The following is a 23,736-nucleotide window of genomic DNA, read 5'->3' as shown; positions in this document are numbered from 1 at the left end:
TAGGAAGTTACCTTTTCCAATTTTATAAGATTAGCAGTTAACTCATCACAAAGGACATCAGCATTTATTTGCAGGTGGGATCCCAAGCCTTGGTGCACTGGATGTCTGTCAAACAGAATGAAGAAGTAAGTGTGACGGAAATGAAAAACAGGAAAACAGAACTGAGATACACATGGATAGGAATACAGATTATGAACTGTACTTCTTCACAGAAACAAAGGCCTAAGTCATTTCTGTACTCTTGACTACATCCTTTATACAGGCTCACTCTCCAGAAGTTTGGATGGAAAACTTTACAGACATTTCCACTGGAAATAATTTGAAAAGTTGCATTAAGTTCCATGTCCCATGACTTGGAGGAAATCAAAAAGCCCATCCCTTTGACAGTGTAGAAGTGCACATTAGATCATCCTGTCCCTTGTACTGTTTGGGATCAGAGCAACAAAACCCAGGATTTTTTGTATAAGCATGCTTCAGAAGAGGGACACAGCATTCTGCTAATCAAACAGGCCAGAAGTGGAAAAATGGGTTTTGACATTTTTACAAGAGGTAGGTTTACCCCTCTCCTTGCCTTACTGGTAAAATTTAAATGCAAGCCTCTTTAAAATAAAGAACCATCTCCTATTTTCTTTTGTGGTTGGTTGGTTTTTGGTTTTGTTTGGGTTGTTCTTTTTTTTTTTTTTTTCCCAGTCCAGAACTTAGCTTTATCTTCTGACACTCACTTGCAAGTTCACAGAAGACAGCTGAGAGCAGCTGGATCATAAGCAGCACAGTTATTGTTCAGTATGACGACAAGTGCATTGTCAAGGTCACCTGCTTATCATGGATCAGTCATCAAAGAAAGCTGAATTAACAAGCACCCTACTCCATAACTTGCCACAGGTTTAAAACACTTTGCAGGCAGTTACCTTGAGCCTGGATACAGCTCTGACTTGAATTTTATTCTTTTTTCCTGTTTTTAAGGTGGTGCTTCTCCAGCTGTCAGCATTCCCACTCACACTGCATATGGCTACAGATTTTGCACTGAAATTTATTTACAAGTGACTTTTGAAGCTCTGTTTTTCAGAGCAGCTCAGAAAAACACAGTTAGGAGAAGTGGAAAATTTAATGCTGAATAACCTGATTAGTATTCTCAGCAGTATCCAGTTAACTGACTTCTGAGTAAGAGAAGAGCAGGAGGCTGATATAACTTAACAGTTGACATACTGTGACGGTGTATGCCCTTGCGCTGCCTCTCATTTGATGTTTGCATATTTCTTATCCATGCAACATGGAAATTAAAACAAACAAAAATGCAGGGGTAGATGAAATCCACGACTTTAGCTGCAGGATGGAACTATCTATGGAACTGTGGTTCCTTTCTGCATTTCCTCTTAAAAAACGCAAAGAACCTTCCCCTGGTCTGTTGTGGTCTTATTTCGGAGGTTTTTTTTGTTTGTTTGATTTTGTGGTGGGGGGTGTTTTTCTGTTTTTGGTTTGGGGGTGGGTTTTTTATAAAATTATTTTAGCAAGACAGGATATCAGTTTCTAAAGAGCATAAAGGCAGACCAATGCTTTAGAAAGCATCATGCAAGCAAGTCAGATGTATTAGCCCAAGTACCTTCTCATTTTAGACTAATCAAATGACATCAAGGCTGAAGGCAGAAGTTATGATTTCCATGGAGTCATAGCTCTGGAAAGGAACTGCTCACTTCAGCAGTTGACACTAAAGTTACTCACAGCTATCTGAAACATTCTCAAGTAGTGCACAATGATCTATCACATTTGTACTAAAACTTCTAAATGGTAAACTGTGAGATGAGGTTAGTACAGATACAAGAACCACAGGACACTAAAGTACCACAAGGGCACTACAGCACCACAGTGATTTCTGAAGAAAATAGGTGAGCATGACAGATACTGGAGAAAGATTTTAACACACCCTTCCCACCCCAAATTTCACAGTGTATCTTACTCCTTAATATGTGAATCAAAGGATGTGATGGAAATAAGGCGTTCTTCCAGGACACTGATTTTGTATCTCATGTAGAAGGTAGAAAATATTAATATACAAACACTGTAAGAGAGGAAAATAAGGAACATCAGTTATCGGAAACATTAGAAGTACCTGACAAATTTAATGTTACAAGCCATTCAAACTGTTACTTGTTCATGTCGAATGACAAAGGTATCATTCTAAGAAACACCTCAAGAACACCCATCAATGGCATTCAGACAGTTATGAAAATCTCAAACCTGAATATGGCTTTGCTAAGTGACATGTAAAACAAGCTTCCAAGTAGTTAAACTCTTTTAACATTTCCTAACCCAGAAGACCCTTTGCTTTTAAAAGGCCTGTTAAGTAAGCTTGCCCCAGCACTTCTACTCCTGAAAAGTTTAAAGGCCACCATTCCAAATAACTTCCTTTTTTCAAGTGAACCTTAGAATACATTATTCTATGTAAACATGAGAACTTACAGGACTGCGTAAAATATAAGTACATGGTTCAGGGATAAGAAGTTCTGGGACTTCAGTTTGTGAAGGAATCCGAAGGCTTCAGAATGGCCTGCAAGAAGAACCAAGTACTACTTTGAACAAAGGAAACCATGGCACACAAGTGGTGTTTTGAAGCATGCAACAGATAATATATACAGGGGGGTAAGCAAGAAAGAGATCTTCCAAATTACGTGAACTATGCAAACTGATCTCAACTCTCTCCACGTGACCCCTTACCATTTCGAGGACTGTTCCGGGCCTTTCCATCAGGTCCGCGTTTACTGTGTGCATCTGAACGGACAGACTTCCCCTCAGTCTTGGAAACTTTCAAGTGAGTCTGTGTCTTGACGACGTGAAAATCTGTCAAAAGCAAGATTCTCAGTAAAGCTGAAATATGAAGTCAAAGGTAGCTGTTGGTAGCTTAAGTTAGTCAAGGAGTAGGGGAAGAGGATGATTTTAAATGGTGCATTTCTGGACTTGGATAGAAAGCACCATTTGGTTTAGTAGCCTTAAAACAGTTTGCACAATTATTCCACACCATCACAAAATAGAGGAAGCATCAGGGCTAGAGGAGGATGATATATGCTGCACTCACATTTACAGACCCTTTGAGGAAAGATGGCAACCTGTGCAAACTTAGGAGTTTATCACTAAATTTCCAGTCAGAAGATTATACAGACACAAAAGTCATCTCTCAAAAGGACAAGAGTAGCGATCCTAAATCCAATAGAGATACTGCACTGTTACTTTAAAACCAGAGACTATAGCTCCCTTTTCTGCCTCTTCTTTAAATGCAGGTGATGTCTTGAAAGAGATGGTACAGAAAAATCCAGTCACACTTTGTTTTGTTTATGCTTTACTTGCACATCCTGAGCGGTCCTAATGAAGCACAAGAAACTGAATCACAAGTGGCAGATATGCTCCCCACTCCTCAATTCCTTTTCTTTGGGTGATTCTTTAACTGGACATTGTTTTTTTTATTTGTGCAAAATAAAAATGGAAAGGTTTGAAGTAGCTGTTAGTGATAAGAAATTAAAATAGCAAGTAAAATCATTATTCAGAAGCATTCCTGTGGCAAGTGATGACACCACAATTTACATACTGTTTCACAAACACCACCAAACTGAAAATACACACGCAGCAAATAGGAAAAACCAATGAAAGCAAATCATACCACTGAACAAAAGACATGCAGGATAAAAAGAAGAGTTAATTATGTGGCATAGAGTTAATAATGTGGCAGAAACCGACTAAAAATTATAGTACTGAATTTAAAATTAATGGTAAAGATTTCTTATTTTGCAAATTATTTTACAAAAATAAAAGTAATAACAGCATAACACCACATTAATATGTTAATATATAATAATAGTACACCAGAATAATATCCTAGGTTTTGCTAATAACACTCAGAATGTGTTACATAAAACAAGTTCATCTGTATTTATGAACGTGTATGCAGTGGGTTTTCTTGCTAATCAGATGAAGAACTTGAGGCATATGAGACTAAAAACAGTAGTGTTAAGAAAGAACAACTTTGGACAATATTCTCAAGTGTGTCAGTAACTGTGAAGACTAAAATGAGGGTTTATAAAACAAACCCACAAAAACAAAATACCTTCTGTGATGACCAAAAGCTATCACGGTATGGGATGTTTATTTGTATGGATTAGAAGTTAATACTATGACTTGAACTGGTTTAGAATGGGGGGGGGGTTCTTTCATTGTTTTCCTTTTTTTTTTTTTTTTTAAAGGAGGAACACTTCCTACATTGTGTATCTGCTAGCATAACTGATGGTGGATGTGGGGAGTAGATAGTACATGGATAAATAACTGCAGGCAGTAATGAAAAATCAGATCCACTGCTAATCAAGTCATTGCCCAAGTCTGAATTGCAAAAGGATATAATAACAGAAATGCAGCTATTGTGGCTTGGAGGAAGACCTTAAAAAACATGTCATCCTCCAGGACTGTGGAGAATGCAGATTCCACATCAGAATGAGAGTACAGAAGCAAAACTGAGAGCTAAATCATTCTCATTTTCTCGGGGCCCTGTGATCCCACTCACCCTGGAAGCATTCCGGCTCTGGGGTCTGTGAGCTTGTGCTGCTGGACTCTTCCATTTCTTGTCTCCGCTGCTGCACTATTCCATCCAGATCAGAATAGTCTTCATTGAAATCCTGATGAGGAGAAGAGAGTCACAAGAAAGCTCAGCTCTGTTCTAAGTCTAAACAAACTTATTTCCTCTTACCTCCCTCTAAAAAATGAACCAACAATTACAAATTTAAAACTGTTCAACCAGGAACAATCTCTGATACTAAGATGTTAAGATCCAGTTAGTAAAATAAGCCATGTATCATCACTAGAATTCAAGCCTCATCCCCTGCCTTCAAATGAAGAGATTAAGTCTGTCTAATTTAAGTCTTTCTATTGCACACAAAGTGAGAAGTTCAGGAGAGGCATTAGAATTAGACTGCTCAACACATGTGGCTACACGGCTCTGAACTGATTCACAGAGGAAAGAGTGTAATTAGAAACACTTCAGAAACTCTTCATGGCAGAGGAAGAAACAGCTTAAAGTCAGTACACAGCACAGTGAAAGCTGACTACTAAAGGGAGATATGTAGAGCACAGAGATTTTGGAATATATCCAAAGCATACACATGTATATATACTGCATGGGATCAGATCAAATTACACCTATGCCCATCATTCCCACTGCTTCCTAATGCTAAAAAATGTATAGAAGTATTAGAAACAGATGTCCTGATATCCTTCAGTTTCTTCAGACATTACTAATAATTGCAATGAAAGGTGCCATGCAACAAAAGAACAAACCTCTAAGCCATTTACTAAGGGCAGAGTTGTAGGTCGATCAGCCCTGAAGCTGTTTTCTAAAGAAGAAGGATTTGGACTGTTGCCCACACTTGTATCCTGAAAGAAAGCAGCAGTGTTAACAAGGAACATACTCAGAAACTACCTAGCATTTAAAAGCAGGAAAGCAGTAAAAATGAACACAAAGCTACATAAACTTTCACTCATGTGAATACTTACTTCAAGATGTCTACAGATAGATTTTAGTAGTTTGTACGTGGTATGTCTGGAGAGCAAGGAGACAAACATGTACTGAAAAACAAAGAGTTGCAAAACTGTTTGAGAAAAGGCCTTGGTTACAAGCTTCCTTTTGTCTAAATAAAACTGATAGGTGGTTTTGCTGATCATGTAACTATTGTCAACTTTGATTACTTAACTTCCATATAGCAGGAAAAACCTCCACTCCTACTAGGCCTATGACTTGAGGTTAATCACAAGGAACAAAGAAGAGGCACATACAAGTTACCATGTTCTGCTGCAGGGACTAGAGCTTAGCTTGATCTGTTCCTTTATTAAAGACTTTGCATACTATGTTTTACCTATGCCTCTAAAAAAAAAAACCTAAACCGAAAACTCCACAACTTGTTTTTTGAACAGTCTCCTGTGTCCAGAAAATATTTATACAATGAAAATGGGCTGGGTCTAAAGCTGCTCTTAGGTTAATCATATTTTCTACTGATACAATTACTTTTCCCGTGTATTGCTGTAAGCGACTGTATTTTGTGCATCTAATGTACTGCTGGTCAAGTAAGAGACCCTAGTACATGAAAAAATACTGTCAGAGCTGCCACTACAGCAAGTAACCCTCTGTGCATGCAATTCATGCCCTAGCTGTTCCATTTTCCCAGTGTTATTTACACAGCAGTCTTGGAGAACAGGAAATGAGATCAGAGAAAGCAGGTGGCAACAATAAACTCAATTTCTTATTTTCTCACTAAGTTGTACATAGTTCTGTTTACTGCAGATCCAAAGAAAAAAGGGAGACAGAAGAAAAAGACCCCATCCTTGTGCATCACAAAAGAGGAGGCAGAAGAAACTAAAATCTTCTGCTATGGAACCAAATCTTCCACGGTTCCAAGTCCACGTGCTCAAATGTGACCAGTTCCTGTAGCTGTTTAAATAGCCAGCTGGTACTTTCAAGAATGCCTTGTATTACTGCCAAGAAGTAGGGAGGGAAAAGAAAAGGAAAAAAAAAAAAAATCAGGTAGAATGCAACAGCTTTGCCTTTGCCCTCCGCTGGCACTTACCCTATCTGTGACTGTTGCTATGATCAGAGCATTTGGCACAAGAAGGGCAGTTTTGGTTTTCTTCAAAAGTGTCACTGAGAGCACAGGGATACTAATCTGAAAAACAAGACCAATGTAGTGTTAGAGTCCCAGTACCTGCATACAAATCTGCATGCTCTTTCACAAGGAGACAGCCTACCAACTGTGGAAAGCCAGAAACTTGTCATTTAAAGATTTTTCCACTATGTGCCTGATTACTAATATTTCATATGAAGCTGGTAAGATTTCAGATTATTAACTTAACTACTTTTACTTCCATTTTTCTCAGATGCCAATGGAGGCTTTTGTTTATACTTTCCTTTCCCGATCCCTTCTTGCTCTTTCAAGTCTAGCAAGGGCTCAGGTCATTGTAGACCTGCAGAACAAACCAGCAGTAAAAATAGGCTTCTTTGTTCAGAAACAAAACATTTCAGAACAGATCAGACAAGACAGACTTGTTGAAGAATGAAGATGAAAGCTCACTAGTTACAGGTCCTTTAGTCTGCAACAAGTAGCTGAGTAAACAGCTCGTCCATCAGTAATGTCAAAGATCCAACACATCCCACTGACTTATTTAAACTGATTCCTGCCTGTGCCATCCAGACTGCCTACATTTACATTGAAAAGTTCTCAAATTTCCTTTCTGTTTCGTGTTTACATCCGACCCCATTAGCTTAATGCCTGTTAAGTGTCATGGTATTTCACTTCAGATCTTCTGTATGGAGTCTTCTTGTAAAGCCCGTATTACAAAAGACCAAATACCTGGTTTGACTTTTGGTCCAAAAGCCTAAAGCTTAGCACGTTTGGCAAATACAATAACCCTGTATGCACTGTATACACTGTTAGGCTACAGCTCCTGTTAAAAAAATCTCTTGGCACACACTGTCACAACTACCCTAAAAATTCTGAATCAAGATTAACAGATACTATTAATCACAAAGATTGTTCAACAAACGATCACATCACTGAATTCAAAACCCATCAGTGCAGGAGAATGAAGGTACTCTGTGCACTGTTTCATTAAACCTCACTAACTTTTGTTCAGAACACCAACACAATGTCAGGAAATGTAAAATTGTTTCAGGAAACAAAAATTGTGTTTGTCTCATTAGTCTGGTGCAAAATTGCCAACCACTACTGACGTATGGCTAGCCAAGTCATCTCAGGACTTGTCATCTAAGGGCTAGAAACTTTCTCTTTACCTTGTTTTTTTTTTTATTTTTTTAAGTGCTAACAGAAATAAAAACAACACCACAACCAAAAAAGCATATGATTTAAAATATTCTTAGTCGCAGGGACAGGTCTAAGAATCTGTAAATCGCTCTTTATTTGTTCTATTGATACTTAACATGACAACTTTTATTTGTCCTGCTTCAGAACCTGCCTTTTGAAAATGGGTAATCAAACAGTCCCCCACTATACCTTTTCTTATTAACCTGGACATTGTATTGACCTGCAAAGGTTTTGCAAAACCTTTTAAAACAGATTTTTCTGGGAGGGGGGAGAAGGGAGCAGCTAGGATGTGTGTTTGATAGGAAAAGCCCAGAATCTGCAAAACTTTAAAAAAACCAAAACAAACCTACAAACCAAAACAAAACCAAACTAGAAGATTTTTCAGCAGAAATCCTGATGAAGAAAGCACCTTAGAAGTTTTCTATGGGTACAGTTCATCTCAAAGAACTTAAGTCAGATATGTTAATGGCATTCTACTGCATACTATTTTGATGGATAACATTACTGTAATCAAGACTAAAGTGTTCTTAAGTGGGATTAAGTACTTGCTTACTGCATCCAGCATTAGATTAAAATGGTAAAATCACTGCAAAGCACTTTATGTCTAATTGGATTAATTATTATTTCAGGAAACAACTTTTACCTACAGGCAACTTTGAAAGCAACTAAAATGTGTAAAATTGTGGGTAACTCCAGGAAAGATTACCTGGAAAGACACTGATGTTCTTCAAAATCTATTAAATCCTGCAGAAGCAATCTTTTATTTTTGAATATGCAGTGTTTACACTGCAGACACGAGTTTCCTGATTTGCATGGTTATTACTTCCACTAAAAAGATCCTGCAGGTAGAAGAACTCACATAGAAAAAATTACTGGAATGTGTAGATCTGCTATTTCTGACAACACAACACTTTATTACTAAACTCAAATTGTTCTGCAAGTGCTAATCAACAGAGGTTTTTTGCCTTGAAAACTTTGTCAGTGCATCTCCCTGCTAAAACTGTTCCTTTTGCTGTCAAACTTAATTTCCTCCTCCCTCTCCCATTCCATTTTTTTTTCACTACATTCCCAATTTTCCTTCATTATTGATGGTATTCTTAAATACTTGTGCCTGTTGTATGTGATTAAACAAAGCTTTAAGCATGTGCTCCAGGGGTAGGGATAGATAGCTGGCAGTAAATGATCAGGTCTACCCACTTCACTCATAATTTTTCCCACAGAGTCTTCCGAAAACAATGATCCAGAATTGAAAAATCTGGAATATGACTATAGCCCCATTTACAAATACTGTCTACAAATGCTGTCAACTTGCAATATGTTTTCCCTTCTCATGATATATGTAAGTATGTATATATTCCTGTATTTAAATGACAATTTTCTAGTACTACATCATTACTATGCTGCCCAGGATGGGACCCTGGGCAACCTTGTGTAGATCCAGGCCTGGAGGTTGGTGGCCCTGCCTGTGGGAGGGGGGGTTGGAGCTCTATGTTCCTTGGGGTCCCTTCCAATCCATGCCATTCTATGATTCTATTATTTCATGATCTTTTTTTGCCAGGTTTTGTTTAGTCTACTTGGTAGAGTTCTACTACATTTTTGTATATATGTAGCTTAGTTTGAATTTAGAAAGCTGTCCCAATTTAAAGCAGTCACAATTGTTCATGGAAAACTTCAATTTTAATGAAACTAAATGCCAAACAGTTGTTAATAATTATGACTGGCAGTATCCGTCCTTGTTTGTTCCACATGACTTTCACTTACATGCACACTGTACACGTTAACATACTGCCTATGACTAATAGAATCCATTACCTAGGAATCAACAACTCAGTTTCTTGGGTCAAGCAATAAAACACAACAACCCATACGATCACCGTGAACAATGTGTTGTTAGTAATTTAAGCATTCTTTAAACCTATTCTGATTTCTTAAAAGACCTTTTCAAGACAGATGGTGTTCCACCAAAAGAAATACTGTCAAGTCCTGAAGTAGTTTCAGCACCCAATTCACTGACAAAGGGACTGGATCTAATCAAGAACTCTATTCAAGGAAGTACTTCAGAAAGAAGCCAAAGAAATATTTGAAGTAAATCAAGCCATTTCCCAATAGAAGCTTAGAAACAAAGCAGAGTTTATGCAAAGAAAACCACTCCAGAAGCTCCAAATCAATAGAACAAGAACACAAATACTTTTGAAAAGGCTTTATTTTCACCTGTATGCATATTAATTAGCACAGTGGGCCCCAGCTTTAGGTGGGTTGTATCTGTACCAAGAAGGAATCACAGAATCACATAACTGTAGGGATTGGAAGAGATCTCAAGAGATTATCAAATCCAACCGCCTGCCAAAGCAGGTTCCTGCTTATGAGTAAATGATGATCTTGCAATTCACTGCTGATGTCTCATTTTTGCCCTTCATACTATTCTCACAAGTAAAAACCTAGCAAGTTCTTTTTTGTTTTTCCTCTGTTCTCTGCTTATGCAGAACAGGAGGAGTGCTACAAGAATACCTCATAGAACTTTTCCACTCAACTCAGAAAACAGTTTTAGTTCTTCCTCTTTAACTGTCTTACAACATTTGATCCTTACCTCTAGTTGCCCAACTACAGCCCTTACACTTTTCAGCCTTCCTTCTCCCTATGTCCTTCTCTTTTCCATATGAACCCCAAGAGAAAGATTTTTGTGCGATTTAACAATGCCCTTACTACTGCATGCTAGATCCTTTCCTTTCACCTATTTTTTTCAGACAGGAAATCCTTAAGACAGAGACTTGATCTTTAATAATAGTGCTCCAGTTCTCGAGTGACCTATGGGCATCACTTCTGAACAGTGATTGTATTCAATAATACTTAGAAGTAGTAGCAGTATTCTGGCTTTGCATAATAATGTGAACTGGTGATAAAGTGGAATGGGCCCATGTGAACGTAATCAGGTTCAACACTGCAAAGTGTAAGGTCTTGCACTTGGGCTGGAAGAACCCCAGACATAGATACAGACAGGGAGAAGGGGTCCTGCTGAGAAGGACCTGGGTGTCATGGTGCATGAGAAGCTTGACATGAGCCAGCAGTGTGCTCTTGCAGCTCGCAAGGCCAATGGTATCCTGGGCTCCATCAGAAGAGGAGTGGCCAGCAGGGACAGGGAGGTGATTGTCCCTCTCTACTCTGCCCTCGTGAGGCCCCATCTGGAGTCCTGTGTCCAGATCTGGGGCCCTCAATACAAGAAAGATGTGGAACTGTTGGAGAGGGTTCAGAGGAGGCCACAAAGGTGATTAGAGGGCTGGAGCACCTGCCCTACGAAGACAGGCTGAGGGAGCTGGGCTTGTTCAGTCTAGAGAAGAGAAGGCTGCGGGGGGACCTCATTGCAGCCTTCCAGTACCTGAAGGGAGCAGAGAAACAGGAGGGGAATCACCTTTTTAAAAGGGTAGACAATGGCAGGACAAGGGGGGATGGATTAAAGCTAAAGGAAGGAAGGTTTATATTAGCTATTGGGGGAAGTTCTTTACAGAGAGAGTGGTGAGGTGCTGGAACAGGCTGACCAGAGTGGTGGTGGATGCCCCATCCCTTGAGGTGTTCAAGGACAGGTTGGATGGGGCCCTGGGCAACCTTGCATAGATCCAGGCCTGGTGGTTGGTGTCCCTGGCTGTGGCAGGGGGTTGAAACTCTATGATCCTTGGGGTCCCTTCTAACCCAGACCATTCTGTGATTCTATGATTCTATGAACAAATCATTATGGAATAGCATTTTTGTTCAGTACATAGAGAATTTACTAACCTTAGTGTCTTTACCAAAAACCTTGGAATAGAAGCAAATCCAGTTTTCAGAAATGAATAATTTTCCTTGGTACAGAATTTCTTTTTGCAGAGCACAGGTAAAGCCTGAAACAAATAGATGTTTTATAACCTTTTAGGTAACCACAACTCAAGCCAACCATTACCAATTCCTCTTTTTTTCAAAGGTGTAATGTTTTCATTTACACTTTCTGCTAAACATTATCAAACCTTGAAATACTCGATAAGGTTCCTAATACTACCAAGCTCTGAAGACTTCAAAGGACTAAGTTTAGTCTCAAAGTATCTGAAAGACAAAGACTGAAATGCATAAAAATATGCAACTGGCTCCCAGATGCCAAGAGTCCTTTCTGATTGAGTACCACGTAGCTTCCTAGATGACCAATGGAGGTACAACACACATGAAGTCATAATACTGATTTTACTTCACATCCATTGAACAAGACACTTCTCACTCAAGAACTGCTTTCTCTGTATTCCTTTATAGAAATATTTCTTATACATATCTATGTATAATTCACTTCTTATAACTACCACAGAGATCTGTAAAATTTTAAAGACGTTTCAAGTCCTTCTCCTATCAGTGTTTTTAAATATTAAAGCACTGTCAACAGCACAAACTTGAGCTAGCACTTGCCCAGTGCTTTCTCAATTCAGTGGCATCTTTAGCAAGGAAGCTTCAGTTTCAAATACATGTTGTGCCAGCTGACTCTGCTGAGAAGTACAGGTGAGGCTACAATTCCCAAAGATGCCCCAACAGCTGATGATTTCTGTTCTGCAAGATTACAACAAAAACACCTACTCCATGCAGATGAATGCCTCATGACCCTAGGCAGCTGGCGTTTAAGGTTTTTAAAATTTACATAGTCCCACTTGTACATCACCACAGTTGGCAAGTAAGAACATTATCCTAGATCTACATCTAGCAATGACAAAGGGGTTAGTACTTACTTTGTTTCAGTGGCTCATCAGTGGGAACATCTAGAAACAGCTTATGAAAGTGTGCATTTGCCTTCAGCTAAAAAACAAAAAGCCACACACACAGAGACACATACTTTATTAGATAGTCTTACAACCAAGTGACCCATTCCACTTCCCATCCTCCCAATACCTTCTCATTTTGCCCATCTGTTTTACAGTAAATCCTCATTTTTGCTATGTGGCTATTAGGTCTGTATCCTGCTTTACCCAGACTATAACAGTGATAAAAAAGGAACCTTCATCTTTATACAACAATGAACTATAATATTGCTCAACAAGGGGGCTCTTGTGGTAGTTACATATTTACTCTTACTACACATAAACAAATTTGTCCACCCTCTGCCCTACCTGATTTGAGGCACGTTTTTTTCTTTCAATCTTGGAGTCACTCTTGATATCCGTTGTCAGGAGTGGACTATCTGTGGTGCTCTTTGGCCTGATGATTAAAAAAGGCATCTCAGATAAGCTTGGCCTCAGTTCATTAGTCTTGGTATAGGATAGAATAGCATAGGGCTTTTCCACGAAACATGTTTTTTAATGATGAGAATTATGCAGCAATAAAGAGGAGCATGTCCTATTCTTAAATTTTGCCAGCCCTCACTGAAGGTCCTCTTTTAATTTGAAAGGAATATTCTGTATTACTAGTTGTAGAGAAGTAAAAAAAATAAATAAATTCAGGACTTCTTTACAACTTAATGAATTATCACAGTGCTTAGCTTCACATTTGTTGGTTTCTTGGCAACATGTGAAATACTGACACTAAGCATATTACTTGCTAATGCAAGTTAAAGTAAGAGAAAACTTAGTAGCTGAGAGTTCAAGGTAGTGTACTGAAAGCTATGAATGTGTAGTACAAATTGTGAGCTCATTAGGAAAGTGCAACAGATAAGAAATACAGATGCTCAAGTCAAAGGATGGCTATGGACTGTGTAGTGAAATGAAATAATTAAGATAGCCAGCAATCCTAGAGGAGATGAAATGGAATTGTGACTGACAGTTGTGTAGGAAGCCACACTGATGCAGCCCTAGCCATTCATACTGGAAAAATAAAATAAACCAAAAAAGCAGCAACTCTAGAGGAGAACAAGTACAGATGAAAGTCTCTGTGGATGGCTGGAAAAGTAAGATTAGTTTGTTTTATAAAGCAAAAATTAATGGCACAGACAGTTCAGAAAACAAAAACAGAAGTGTGATAGTACTGTTTCACAAAAAAAGGAAAAAAGTAATTACTGAGAGCTATTTAGCGCAGAACAAAAGGATACCGACAGGCTAGAAAAATGTTAGCTCTTTTTTAGGGGTGTTCAGATGCAGACTGAAGAGCAGAAGGAAAAACACTACAGAAAACTCCTAGACTGAAAGACCTGAAGAACATTCTATGCTAAAGACTCAATGGGAAGAGAAAGGTGCTACGAATTTCCATTACTACACCTTATCCTGCACAGTAGCTCTTTACTTACCTATATTTGAAAAGTCAGGTTTTCCAGTAAAAACCACAAGGGTGTAAGAGAACCACCAAGTGTAGTAGAGATATAGTCAGGTTTATGAAGGAGATTGTACAGCAGAACTGCTAGATAGCAGGGGGACTTGCTGCCTATCTCAGGTGGTCCCTCATGGAAGTAAATTCTAAAATAAATATGTACATGTATTTATGTGCCTATGTGAAGTACAGGTCAAACTGAAATGAACAGTGAAAAAACTTATGCTACCCTCTCACCAGCACACACTCAATTACACTGTACATGAGAAGTAAGACTGGAGGAGGGTTTGAAAAAAAGTAATCTATTTCTTGAAGTACCTTTCAGGAAACTAGGTGATGTTTTTTAAGTATCTGCCTTCTGATGAAAACCAGTGTCACGCTGACTGCTGACTTTTGCATTGCCTACTCAGTTGACAAAGTGAAAGGGATGCAAAACTTGCATTCATGCTCTCCAAGTGGAATTTTAGTATTATAGAAGAGTTTCAAATGCCTTCCAATTCTCCAAAAAGGAAGAATGATTGCTTTTGCAGAGACATTACAATAATCTGATGCAATATAGAGCACAGAGTCCAAAATTAAAACTTTTGTCACAGTTGTACCATGGGCAATCAATATTCTAGCATGACAGCATTCTGGAAACAGTCCAGGATTCAAACTGCAGGTCAGTTTGACTGTCAAATTGACTGTGAAAGGGATGTAGCTAGCAGTGGTGCCAAACAATGCAATGTAGTTTTTCCCTAGGACAGGGAAGCCTGCCCAAAATCTAAATTCCCACTATCCTGATGGCTTGTGGTGAGTAACAGAGGAACTCCTGAAAGGCAGCTCTGACTCTGACTGTTTACTTGCACAATGTGCAAGCTGACCCACAACTAGGTTGTCTGACAAACATTGCTACTCAGCCTAGCTTCTTTAATGGGTGTAACCATTATGATTACCTGACCAGAAGAAAACTGACAGCACTTCTGACATTACCTTGCAACATCAGCTTTTTTACGATCTTCAAAATATTCCATTTCAATGGTAGGGGGCTGCAGCAACACCGTAGGCGATTTTCCTGCCTTTCTTTTTTCATCAGCTCCATATTCTCCATCTGAACTGCAGAGGGAAAAATAAAGAGATGTAAGGTGTATTGCAGGATTCATACTAATGTCAAATGCCACAGCAACAAGTTGACAATACAGCACATATTAAAGAATAGAATTATGACATATCTTTTATATTAAGGCCCTGAAAAGTATTCATCTACTGACTTGACAGTATTATATATCTGAAGAACATTCTGAGCTCCAGTACTGGAATTTCAGCAATGAAGAGAGGAAAATTGAAATACTGCCATGGATATTTCAGTGCTTATAAAATTTGTAGCTCCAGCTTCTGTTCCAAAGAGAATGTCTTGTTCAGGAAAAATGCATTCCATGCTCAGTATTCAGAGCCGATGAGTAATGGAAATTAATTTGATTGACAAGCTGGGGAAAAAACCATCCTGCATGACAGTACCTAGTGCTTAGCAGATTATTTGTGGCTCAATGTTGAAAGAGGAAGCTGGGTCTTACTGTTCTCACTTATCTCTTCTGTGAGAGTCCACCTGCAGGATTTTCACCAAAAAATGGCCCTCTCAAAGTATCAAAAGTCCTGGTCTTATTTTACCAAACCAACACGGCCACCACAGCACACTGCCTTTTCACAGCCCAGGACACTGCCTCAGAAATACAAGTAAAGGACCTAGAGTCTGAACACTAAGAGATGGGCCATCAGAGCCTTTTCCTGTCTTCCTGGTTCATATTTTTCTAATAAAATGTTAACTCAGAAAATGTAGTGGAAAAAAGTGGTCATTAAGAGCAGGGTCTGAAGAATGTCAATACTGTGAAATAAAACATGACAAGTATATACACACACCCTCCTTCAGAAGTCTAAAGCCTCAGAAAGACTTCAGGAAGTGCTTAGCATTAAAAAAGAAAGCCAAACTATGTTGCCCGTTAATTTAATGCCTGACCTGAATGACCCCATTTACAGAAGTTTCCATTGCAATGTTTAATTTCTGAAAATTTATGGCAACAATGCAGCCTCTGTAATCATGTGATGCTGTCTTTACAACAAACAAGTTTCTTTTCCTACTAAGACAAAAGTTTTGCACACAGAGGTTCCCAGACTAATTTAATCTCTTCTCTTTTAGGATGGGCATAAAAAGTTCCATTGCTTTGATTACACTTTGGTAAAGAAGATCAGAAGATATATCTCACGGTATCTTAACTAATATCTAATGAGGTTGTATCCTACTTCACAGCTAAACTAGAGCTTATGTCACAGGACAAAGCCATGGAGTTTTGCCTTACTTGTGCTGGGACTTATTTTTAAGGGGCCTTATGCTTATATACAGCAACAATTTCCCTATCTAATCTTTATTCAAACTTTAACACTTCCCTCTGCAAGGGCACTGAAATGACACTAAGTCACACTTTGAATACACTTGAAAGGGTTACAGCACTAATTAAGTCAATGAGGAAAAAACTCAATTGTTTCCCCATGGCTTCACTCTTGGATCAGCCCTACGTGACCACTGGGCACCAGCTTTCATTTTTGGACGATATAAACTACAATTAAACAGGCAATTCAAGAGATTCAAGTGGAATCTAGTCTTCTGACTGAAAGACTCAAATAAACAGTGTTATGCTGTTTGAGATTTTAAGCAGACAGTAGAACTACCAATCCATGGTGCCCTCAAGCTTACCACAGCTTGTATTCCAAAAGTCTGTAAATCCTGCAAGTATCTTAGTCACAGACTTGTTATCTGTTATTTTTCAGTTCCCCAAATTCCTGGGCTACAAGAGAAGTCAGAGGATACCAGACATGAGTGGGATAAGGAGCAGAGTGAGGCGGAATTGTTAGGTTTATCACACCTGCATCTCAAAAGGGCCACACAGCATGGAAACTCCCAAATGAATAAGACTACATGAAAAAGAAGCATTTTTAAGATGCAGCTGCTTGAGCCTGGAGCCTGGCTGGTGTCCATGATTGCCCTGGGTAGCCTCCTATTTTTACACAGCAATGCTAGCGACTGATGGAAGCAGCTTGCATCACACCCACACCTTTGTACTACAAATTTGTTTCAAAATTACCTGCAACACAGATTTTAGCATTCACTTACAACTGCTAGCATCGTTAGATGTTTTGTTGGTCTTAAATGCTTCATTTACATACCACTCGTATTCCCTTTTCCCTCACCCATAAATTAATCCCTACTTCACAGTTAAAACTATAAGCCTGTTCTATCCTGTCTTCCCAATTAACTACTCCTCCTCCTGATCCTTGCTAAGGCATTTCAACACACTGTTCCTGCTGAATGTTGTGTGTGGTAATGCTGAGCTACCTCATGGCAGTCTGGTCATCTTCTGCAGCTGAGACCAGGGAGAATGTACCCAAAGCACAGCAAGAATTTCTCCTGAAACATGTCAGGTCTGAGGAGACACGCTCATGTAACACATGCCACCAACAGTAGCCATCAGGTGTATTCCTACTGGTTGGTAAGGCTTTGCGGTGTTTATCTTTCATCCTTCCTTCCACATGCCTCCTTCACATAATGAAAAAATTACAAAAAGATCTGTCCTTACATTTCTGATAACTACAGCTTCACACAGCAGCTAAGTTCACAGTCAGTGTCTTTATAGTATCAGAAGAATCTCAGCTGAGCTTTTGTAAAATGAAAGCTCACATTAGTATAATATTGTCCATCAAGTCACAAGTAAATCAATGCACTCCTTACATTTTCATGTACTTTGTAAAAAGAGGACAAATCACCGATCCATTAAAAGTTTGATCAAGAGCACTTAGAATTATTGAACAGTTGAATTATTACATCACTGGACTGAAGAAAACAGCTTTTCCATTGTAAACTCTCCTACTGTCCTCTTCATAGCAGATCAGAGTGGTCTCTGTACTGGATAAACTAACAACAGTGCTCAAGTTAGTCTGTTTCTACAAAATCTGATCACTCAGAAGCAAAACGTCTCTAGTACCTCTACAGACATGGTCCAGTGTTAGAAGACACAAGTGTTATATGCCCCATTGCACATCTCCTAAAAAAACATGCCTCAAAATAATGCTACAATTTACTCTAAGTATCACTTTCACTGTGCAAATGGAAAGCCAAACATTGATTAAGATGCCAAAACTATCAAATCAGAAAATGAGCTACAGCTACCATAATCACAAAGGAGCAGAACACTGCTTAACAGCTGCTATAATAGATGTCAAGGATAGCCACAATGTATGCATTTGGTATTTGTGTAATTCCATATACTTAGTACAAAGCTTGTACTTAAGCCTGAAAAGTGTAAAAGAAGTAAAAGAAATGTAGAAGTAAAGCAGCTGATTCTGAAGAACATAGTTTCTTACTGCCCTGGTTTTGGCTAGGAGTTAAGTTTCACAAGGAGCCACGACAGCTGAAACAAGATGGCCAAGGAAGTATTCTGTACCAAGTGATGTGATGTTCACTATAAAAGGGGGTGGCTTCAGGATGGTCTGAGTGTGGGCAGAGCGTCTGTCCAGTCAGTTCTCAGATCACTAAACTGCCTTGTGTTATCACCCGCTGTGTATGTTTGTACATCACTGTATGCCAATTCATTGTCAGTAACAGACTGTAAAAGTTGAAAAGGCCCCAGTAATGGATGAAGTAGCTGGCTGACTCCAGCAATATTAAGAGTCTCTCGCCCTCCCTTGTCTCAGCTACGCAGAAATTGTCCCAGGAGGTCTGGCAGCTCAAAGAGGATACTAGTCTCCAACCATATAGACCAGTATCTTGGGTAATTGAAATAAGCATTCCTCTGCTCAAGAAAGAAAATAGAACAAAGAACCCTGTGGTGTCCAGGACAGGACATGAGTAAGTGGGATGGAAAGCCTACTGTGACCCTACAGGCATGAGTAAATGAGTTGCAAGGTCAAGTAGTCACAAAAAAGGGATTACTCCAGGAATAACGCTGCTTGTCTCCCAGACTGAGTGGAAGGCCCACTTGTACATAAAATCCTCTTGAAGGGACCTCTAAGTCCTTTTTGCAAGAAGTGAGGAGCAAATGTGATGGCCAGGTGGAAGAGAAGCATAACTGGGTTTGTTGCACTGTGTGGATCCAATGTCCTGGCACATCAGATCCGCAAGAGTACAAGACTAGCCAACACCAACACAGACTGGATCCTAATGTCATTGAGCCATGAAGGGGTGGAACCATCTGTATTTCTGGAGTGAAAGAGAGATCCCAAGAGTTGACTCTATTGGAAGTTGAATTGAGTCTAACTGGGAATGACTGGCAAAAGCACTCCATTGTGACTGGCGCAGAGGCTCTGTGCATCCCGGGCACAGACTTCCTCCAAAGAGGGTATTTCAAGGACCCAAAAAGGTGCTAGTGGGGTTTTGGCATAGCTGTCTTGAAGAAGGAGAGAACTGAACCATTGTTTACTCTGTCTGGTCTCTCAGAGGACCCTTCTATTGTGGGGTTGCTGAAGGTTGAAGAACAGGTGCCAATTGCTACCACAACAGTGCACTGACAGCAATTCTGCACCAACTGAGACTCCTCATTTGCCATCTATAAACTGATTTATCAAGTGGAGAGTCACAGAGTCATCAGTAGAACCTGCTCACCCTGTAACAGTCCCAGATGGCCAGTGCAGAAGTCTAATAGAGAGTGGAGACTGGGCATTGACTACTGTGGCCTGCATGAAGTCACATCACCACTGAGCGCTGCTGTTCCAGACATACTGGAACTCCAATATGAACTGGAGTCAAAGGCAGCCAAGTGGTATGCCACAATTGTTATCACTAATGTATTTTTCTCACTCCCTTTGGCAGCACAGTGCAGGCCACAGCTTGCTTTCACTTGGAGGTGCATCCAGTACATCTGGAATCAACTGCCTCAGGGGTGGAAATGCAGATTGAAGTGGCTCAGGTAGATCTAGACTGGCAACATAAGGGTGAATTATTTACAGCTTGTAGGGCCCATGACACCTCAGGCCATCAAGAAAGAGCTGCAACATATAGATGAGCTCATGATCAAGGGGTGGACTTAACCGTGGATGGTCTCTCACATATTATCAATGATTGTGAGAGATACGCTGCAATCAGACAAGCCAGGCAGGTAAAGCCTCTCTGGTATGGAAGACAATGGCTGAAATATGGGGAGCCCTGGCAGATCAATACATCACACTCCTACAAACCTGCCAAGGCCAGTGGTATGTGCTTACAATAGTGGAAGCAACCACCAGTGGAAACACATCCCACGCCCTGTGCCACCACCTGGAATGCTATCCTAGGCCTTGAAAAGCAAGTCCAGTGGTGACTTGGCACCCTAGAAAAAAACTGAGTCAGACAATGAGGCTCATTTCTAGAACACCCTCACAGAAATCTGGACCAAAGAGCATGTAGGTGCATCACATCCCCTGTCGTGCACCAGCCTCCAGGAAAATTGAATGATACAGGGACTGCTAAAAACTACACTGAGACCAATGAATGGTGGGACCTTCAAACACTGGGATACACATTTAACTCTAACCTGGTTAGTTGACTGTAGAGGGTTTACCAATCAAGCTGGCCCCACCCAACTGGAACTTCCATGCACTGCAGTAGATAGTGTCCCCATAGCGTGTATGAAGAATATTTTGGGGAAGACAGTCCAGGTTAGCCCTGCTTCAGGCAAAGGCAAACCCATTTGCGGGATTATTTTTGCTCTTGCTCAAGGACCTGGGTGCACTTGGTGGGTGATGTAAAAGACTGGAGAAGTCCAATGTGCACCTCAAAGTGGTGTGATTTTGGGTGAGAGTAGTTAATGAATTAACATATTACAATTTGTTAAATAACCCTGCCATTGTTTATTATCATTGCTACAATTGCCATATGCTGTATCAATGGTATTACTGCAAGAATCACCCAAAGTAACGGAGCAAAACGACAAAAGGCAGTGATGACAGAACTAGAACTGACTTCAGCAACTGACACCCAGCAACTCTCTTGAAATCAACATCTTCAACGCACAGACTGCAAGCATGGACTGTGCCAGATAAACCAGCTCTGAATGCAGCATGAAACAATCCAGCAGCACACACTATCTCTCCTGCTCTGAGAGATGGCTCAGACTAGTAAAGCCCAAAGTCATGGACTAAATGATTTAAGAGACATTTTAGAGGGATGATCAATAGATTAAAGAACTATACATATACAAAATAATATATCTATTTCGAAGCCAGAGAAAGTAGTAATGATTAACTGGAAGTGTAGGATCAGGGCATGACGAAGGTGATGCAAGGGGTTGATAATGGTTTTGACTAGGACAGAGTTAATTCTCACAAGTAGCTTGGACAGTTGATGCAAGGTGGTCAAGGGGGTATTCCATACCATATGATTATCATGCTCACCATAAAAGGGGATTGCAGAGGGAAGGGAGGAGTGGCAATTCAGCACAGCTCCTGGATGGGTTGAGCATCCAGTCCACCATTGGGTTCACAAATTGCCTTGTGTTATCACCTGTTGTGTATATTCTGTGCTGCTGTTGTTATTTCCCTTTCCCTTTGCTGTCCCAGTAAACTGTCACCCCAACCCATAAAGTTTCACAGAATAACAGAACGTTAGGGGTTAGAAGGGACCTCAAAAGATCATCTAGTCCATCCCCCCACCAGAGCAGGACTGCTTAAGGTAGGTCACAGAAGAACACGTTCAGGTGGGTTCTGAATGTCTTCAGAGAAGAGACTCCTCAACTTCTCTGGGCAGTCTCTTCCAGTGGTCTGTCACCCCTCAGTCTCCTCAGTCATACGTAGCATAATTGAGGCAAATTCATAAAACTGTGCATTAACTGACTATCATGTGGATAGACACACATGCATATACACCATGTGTTTCCTCTATGCTTTTCTAGGATTAAACAGGACTCTAGGGACAGGTGGAATCTTAAAGTCAGCAAGCACTGAAAGAAAAAACAACTCAGTTGTTCCAAAGACTTCTTTTCATTAATTTATATTCAAGGTAACTAATATCAGAAATATGTACTGTGTTTTATTTCACAGCTCTCTTGGAACACAATTACTTCCCTGTGAGTGATTTCAAACATCTGTGTTGTTGTATCTTTATTAGAAGGATGAATGAAAATTTTGAGTTATTACTACACTGGGTTGGATAGAGGAAATCAGTTTTTTTCAACTGAACAGACATTTCACATAATAACCAGATCAAGTTTCACAGTACCTTACCACTTGGACATCAGCAAGATCACTGTGACACCGCAGACGTCATTAGCAAGTATGTAAATTCTCTCCTCTAAATACCATCTATTATTAACTGGCTGTATTCCCTGTCTAATCAAAACCAGACAGCTATCAAGTTCCATAGAAAAAAACAAAACACAAGAATTCCCCGTGCTCTGAAACTTGAGACACTATAACAAGATATTTTATTAAGTTAACACTAGAGCAGGAACATAAGCCTTTTAGCTCTCCTGTCTTTTCAAGAGTTTCCGTTTCAGATATTCACTTCAGAAAGCAAAGGCCCTCTCATATGTATCTTCACTCAACCCCCACAAGACTCCTGTGATGCAGTTTACACAGGACTCTCAGCAGGGTGATGCGTTACTATTTATCCGGACATAGACATGGCCAAATCCAGCACACAACACAAATATTCAACAGACATTTCTGAAAAAAACCAAACCCAAACCCAACCCAACCCAACCCAAAAAATCCAAAACCCAAACGGAAGGGAAGCAAAAGACCTTGGGGGAGACGCTCATTCACATTTACTTTGGACTGCAGCATTACAACCTCCTGACAGCCTCCAGGAAGAAAGGTTTTTTCTGTCTCCTAGGTCTATCCTGCCTTATCTTCTAACCCTGAAAAAGACCAAAAAGTAGGATCACAATTCCTACTGAAAAGGAAGCATGCAGCCTTGTCGCAGATCACATTTTTTACCTCTAGCTTCCAGAGGTAACATAAAAAAAGGAAAAGAAAAAAGAATTCATCATGTAGGAGTTGTTCAGGGTGCAGAAAAAAGGGCAAAGGTCTACCTGACACTTGTATACCCAGTTCAATAAAAAAAGGACAAATACTGCATCTATACACAATCCATGTGTTCTGTATCACCTCACAAACATGTATCAATTAGATCTACTGCAGAAACACCACAAGTCTCCTCTGGAATAACACAAGCACCTTTACAAATGAAGCTTAACCACCAGATCATAAGCATAAAGGTTTGTACTCATTACCTGAAGCTCTCTCTCTTTTTCTGGAGGAAGAACTCCAGATCAACATGCCTCCACTTGATAGAAGACTTGGCTGCCAGTTTTCCAGTATAATTGTGTATTTGAAAAAAAAAACTAAATCATTACAACAGACTGAATTAGCATTAAAAAAAAAAAAAGGAATCATACACCAGCAATTGGACAGTTAGAGATGACAGCAGAAGTTTGGGAACAATTTTACTAACACCTTTATTCCTTTTTCTTCTGCTTAAAAAAATAAAGTTAAAAAATTAAGATGCATGAATCATTTGATCAGAAGGTTCTGGTTTATGGAATTTTAGAAATAATGACTCACACAAAGTGTTGTAATCAATGTACAGGAGAAAGTAATTTTGATTCTTGGGACAAGTTACACACAAAGAGAAGGATTGATAGGC

General features: G+C 39.7%; 1 protein-coding gene across 1 annotated transcript in view; it reads right to left on the bottom strand.

Annotated features, from left to right (window-relative positions):
* The window catches only part of GRAMD2B (GRAM domain containing 2B), a gene marked incomplete at both ends in the record, with an annotated part of 44,142 nt that overhangs the window by 3,509 nt on the left and 16,897 nt on the right, over positions 1 to 23,736 (bottom strand). Inside the window, 12 exons of the mRNA XM_084278037.1 lie at positions 12 to 105; positions 1,955 to 2,056; positions 2,458 to 2,545; positions 2,713 to 2,835; positions 4,544 to 4,655; positions 5,314 to 5,409; positions 5,530 to 5,601; positions 6,597 to 6,692; positions 11,616 to 11,719; positions 12,584 to 12,650; positions 12,962 to 13,049; positions 15,063 to 15,185. Of these exons, the coding sequence (XP_084134163.1) occupies positions 12 to 105; positions 1,955 to 2,056; positions 2,458 to 2,545; positions 2,713 to 2,835; positions 4,544 to 4,655; positions 5,314 to 5,409; positions 5,530 to 5,601; positions 6,597 to 6,692; positions 11,616 to 11,719; positions 12,584 to 12,650; positions 12,962 to 13,049; positions 15,063 to 15,185 (1,165 nt within the window). The remainder of the gene's footprint in view (positions 1 to 11; positions 106 to 1,954; positions 2,057 to 2,457; positions 2,546 to 2,712; positions 2,836 to 4,543; positions 4,656 to 5,313; positions 5,410 to 5,529; positions 5,602 to 6,596; positions 6,693 to 11,615; positions 11,720 to 12,583; positions 12,651 to 12,961; positions 13,050 to 15,062; positions 15,186 to 23,736) is intronic.

The sequence above is a fragment of the Gallinula chloropus genome (assembly GCF_964237585.1).
Source record: "Gallinula chloropus genome assembly, chromosome: Z".
Lineage (NCBI taxonomy): Eukaryota > Metazoa > Chordata > Aves > Gruiformes > Rallidae > Gallinula > Gallinula chloropus.
The sequence above is the reverse complement of the archived record's forward strand: the minus strand, read 5'-3'. Positions and strand labels throughout refer to the sequence as shown.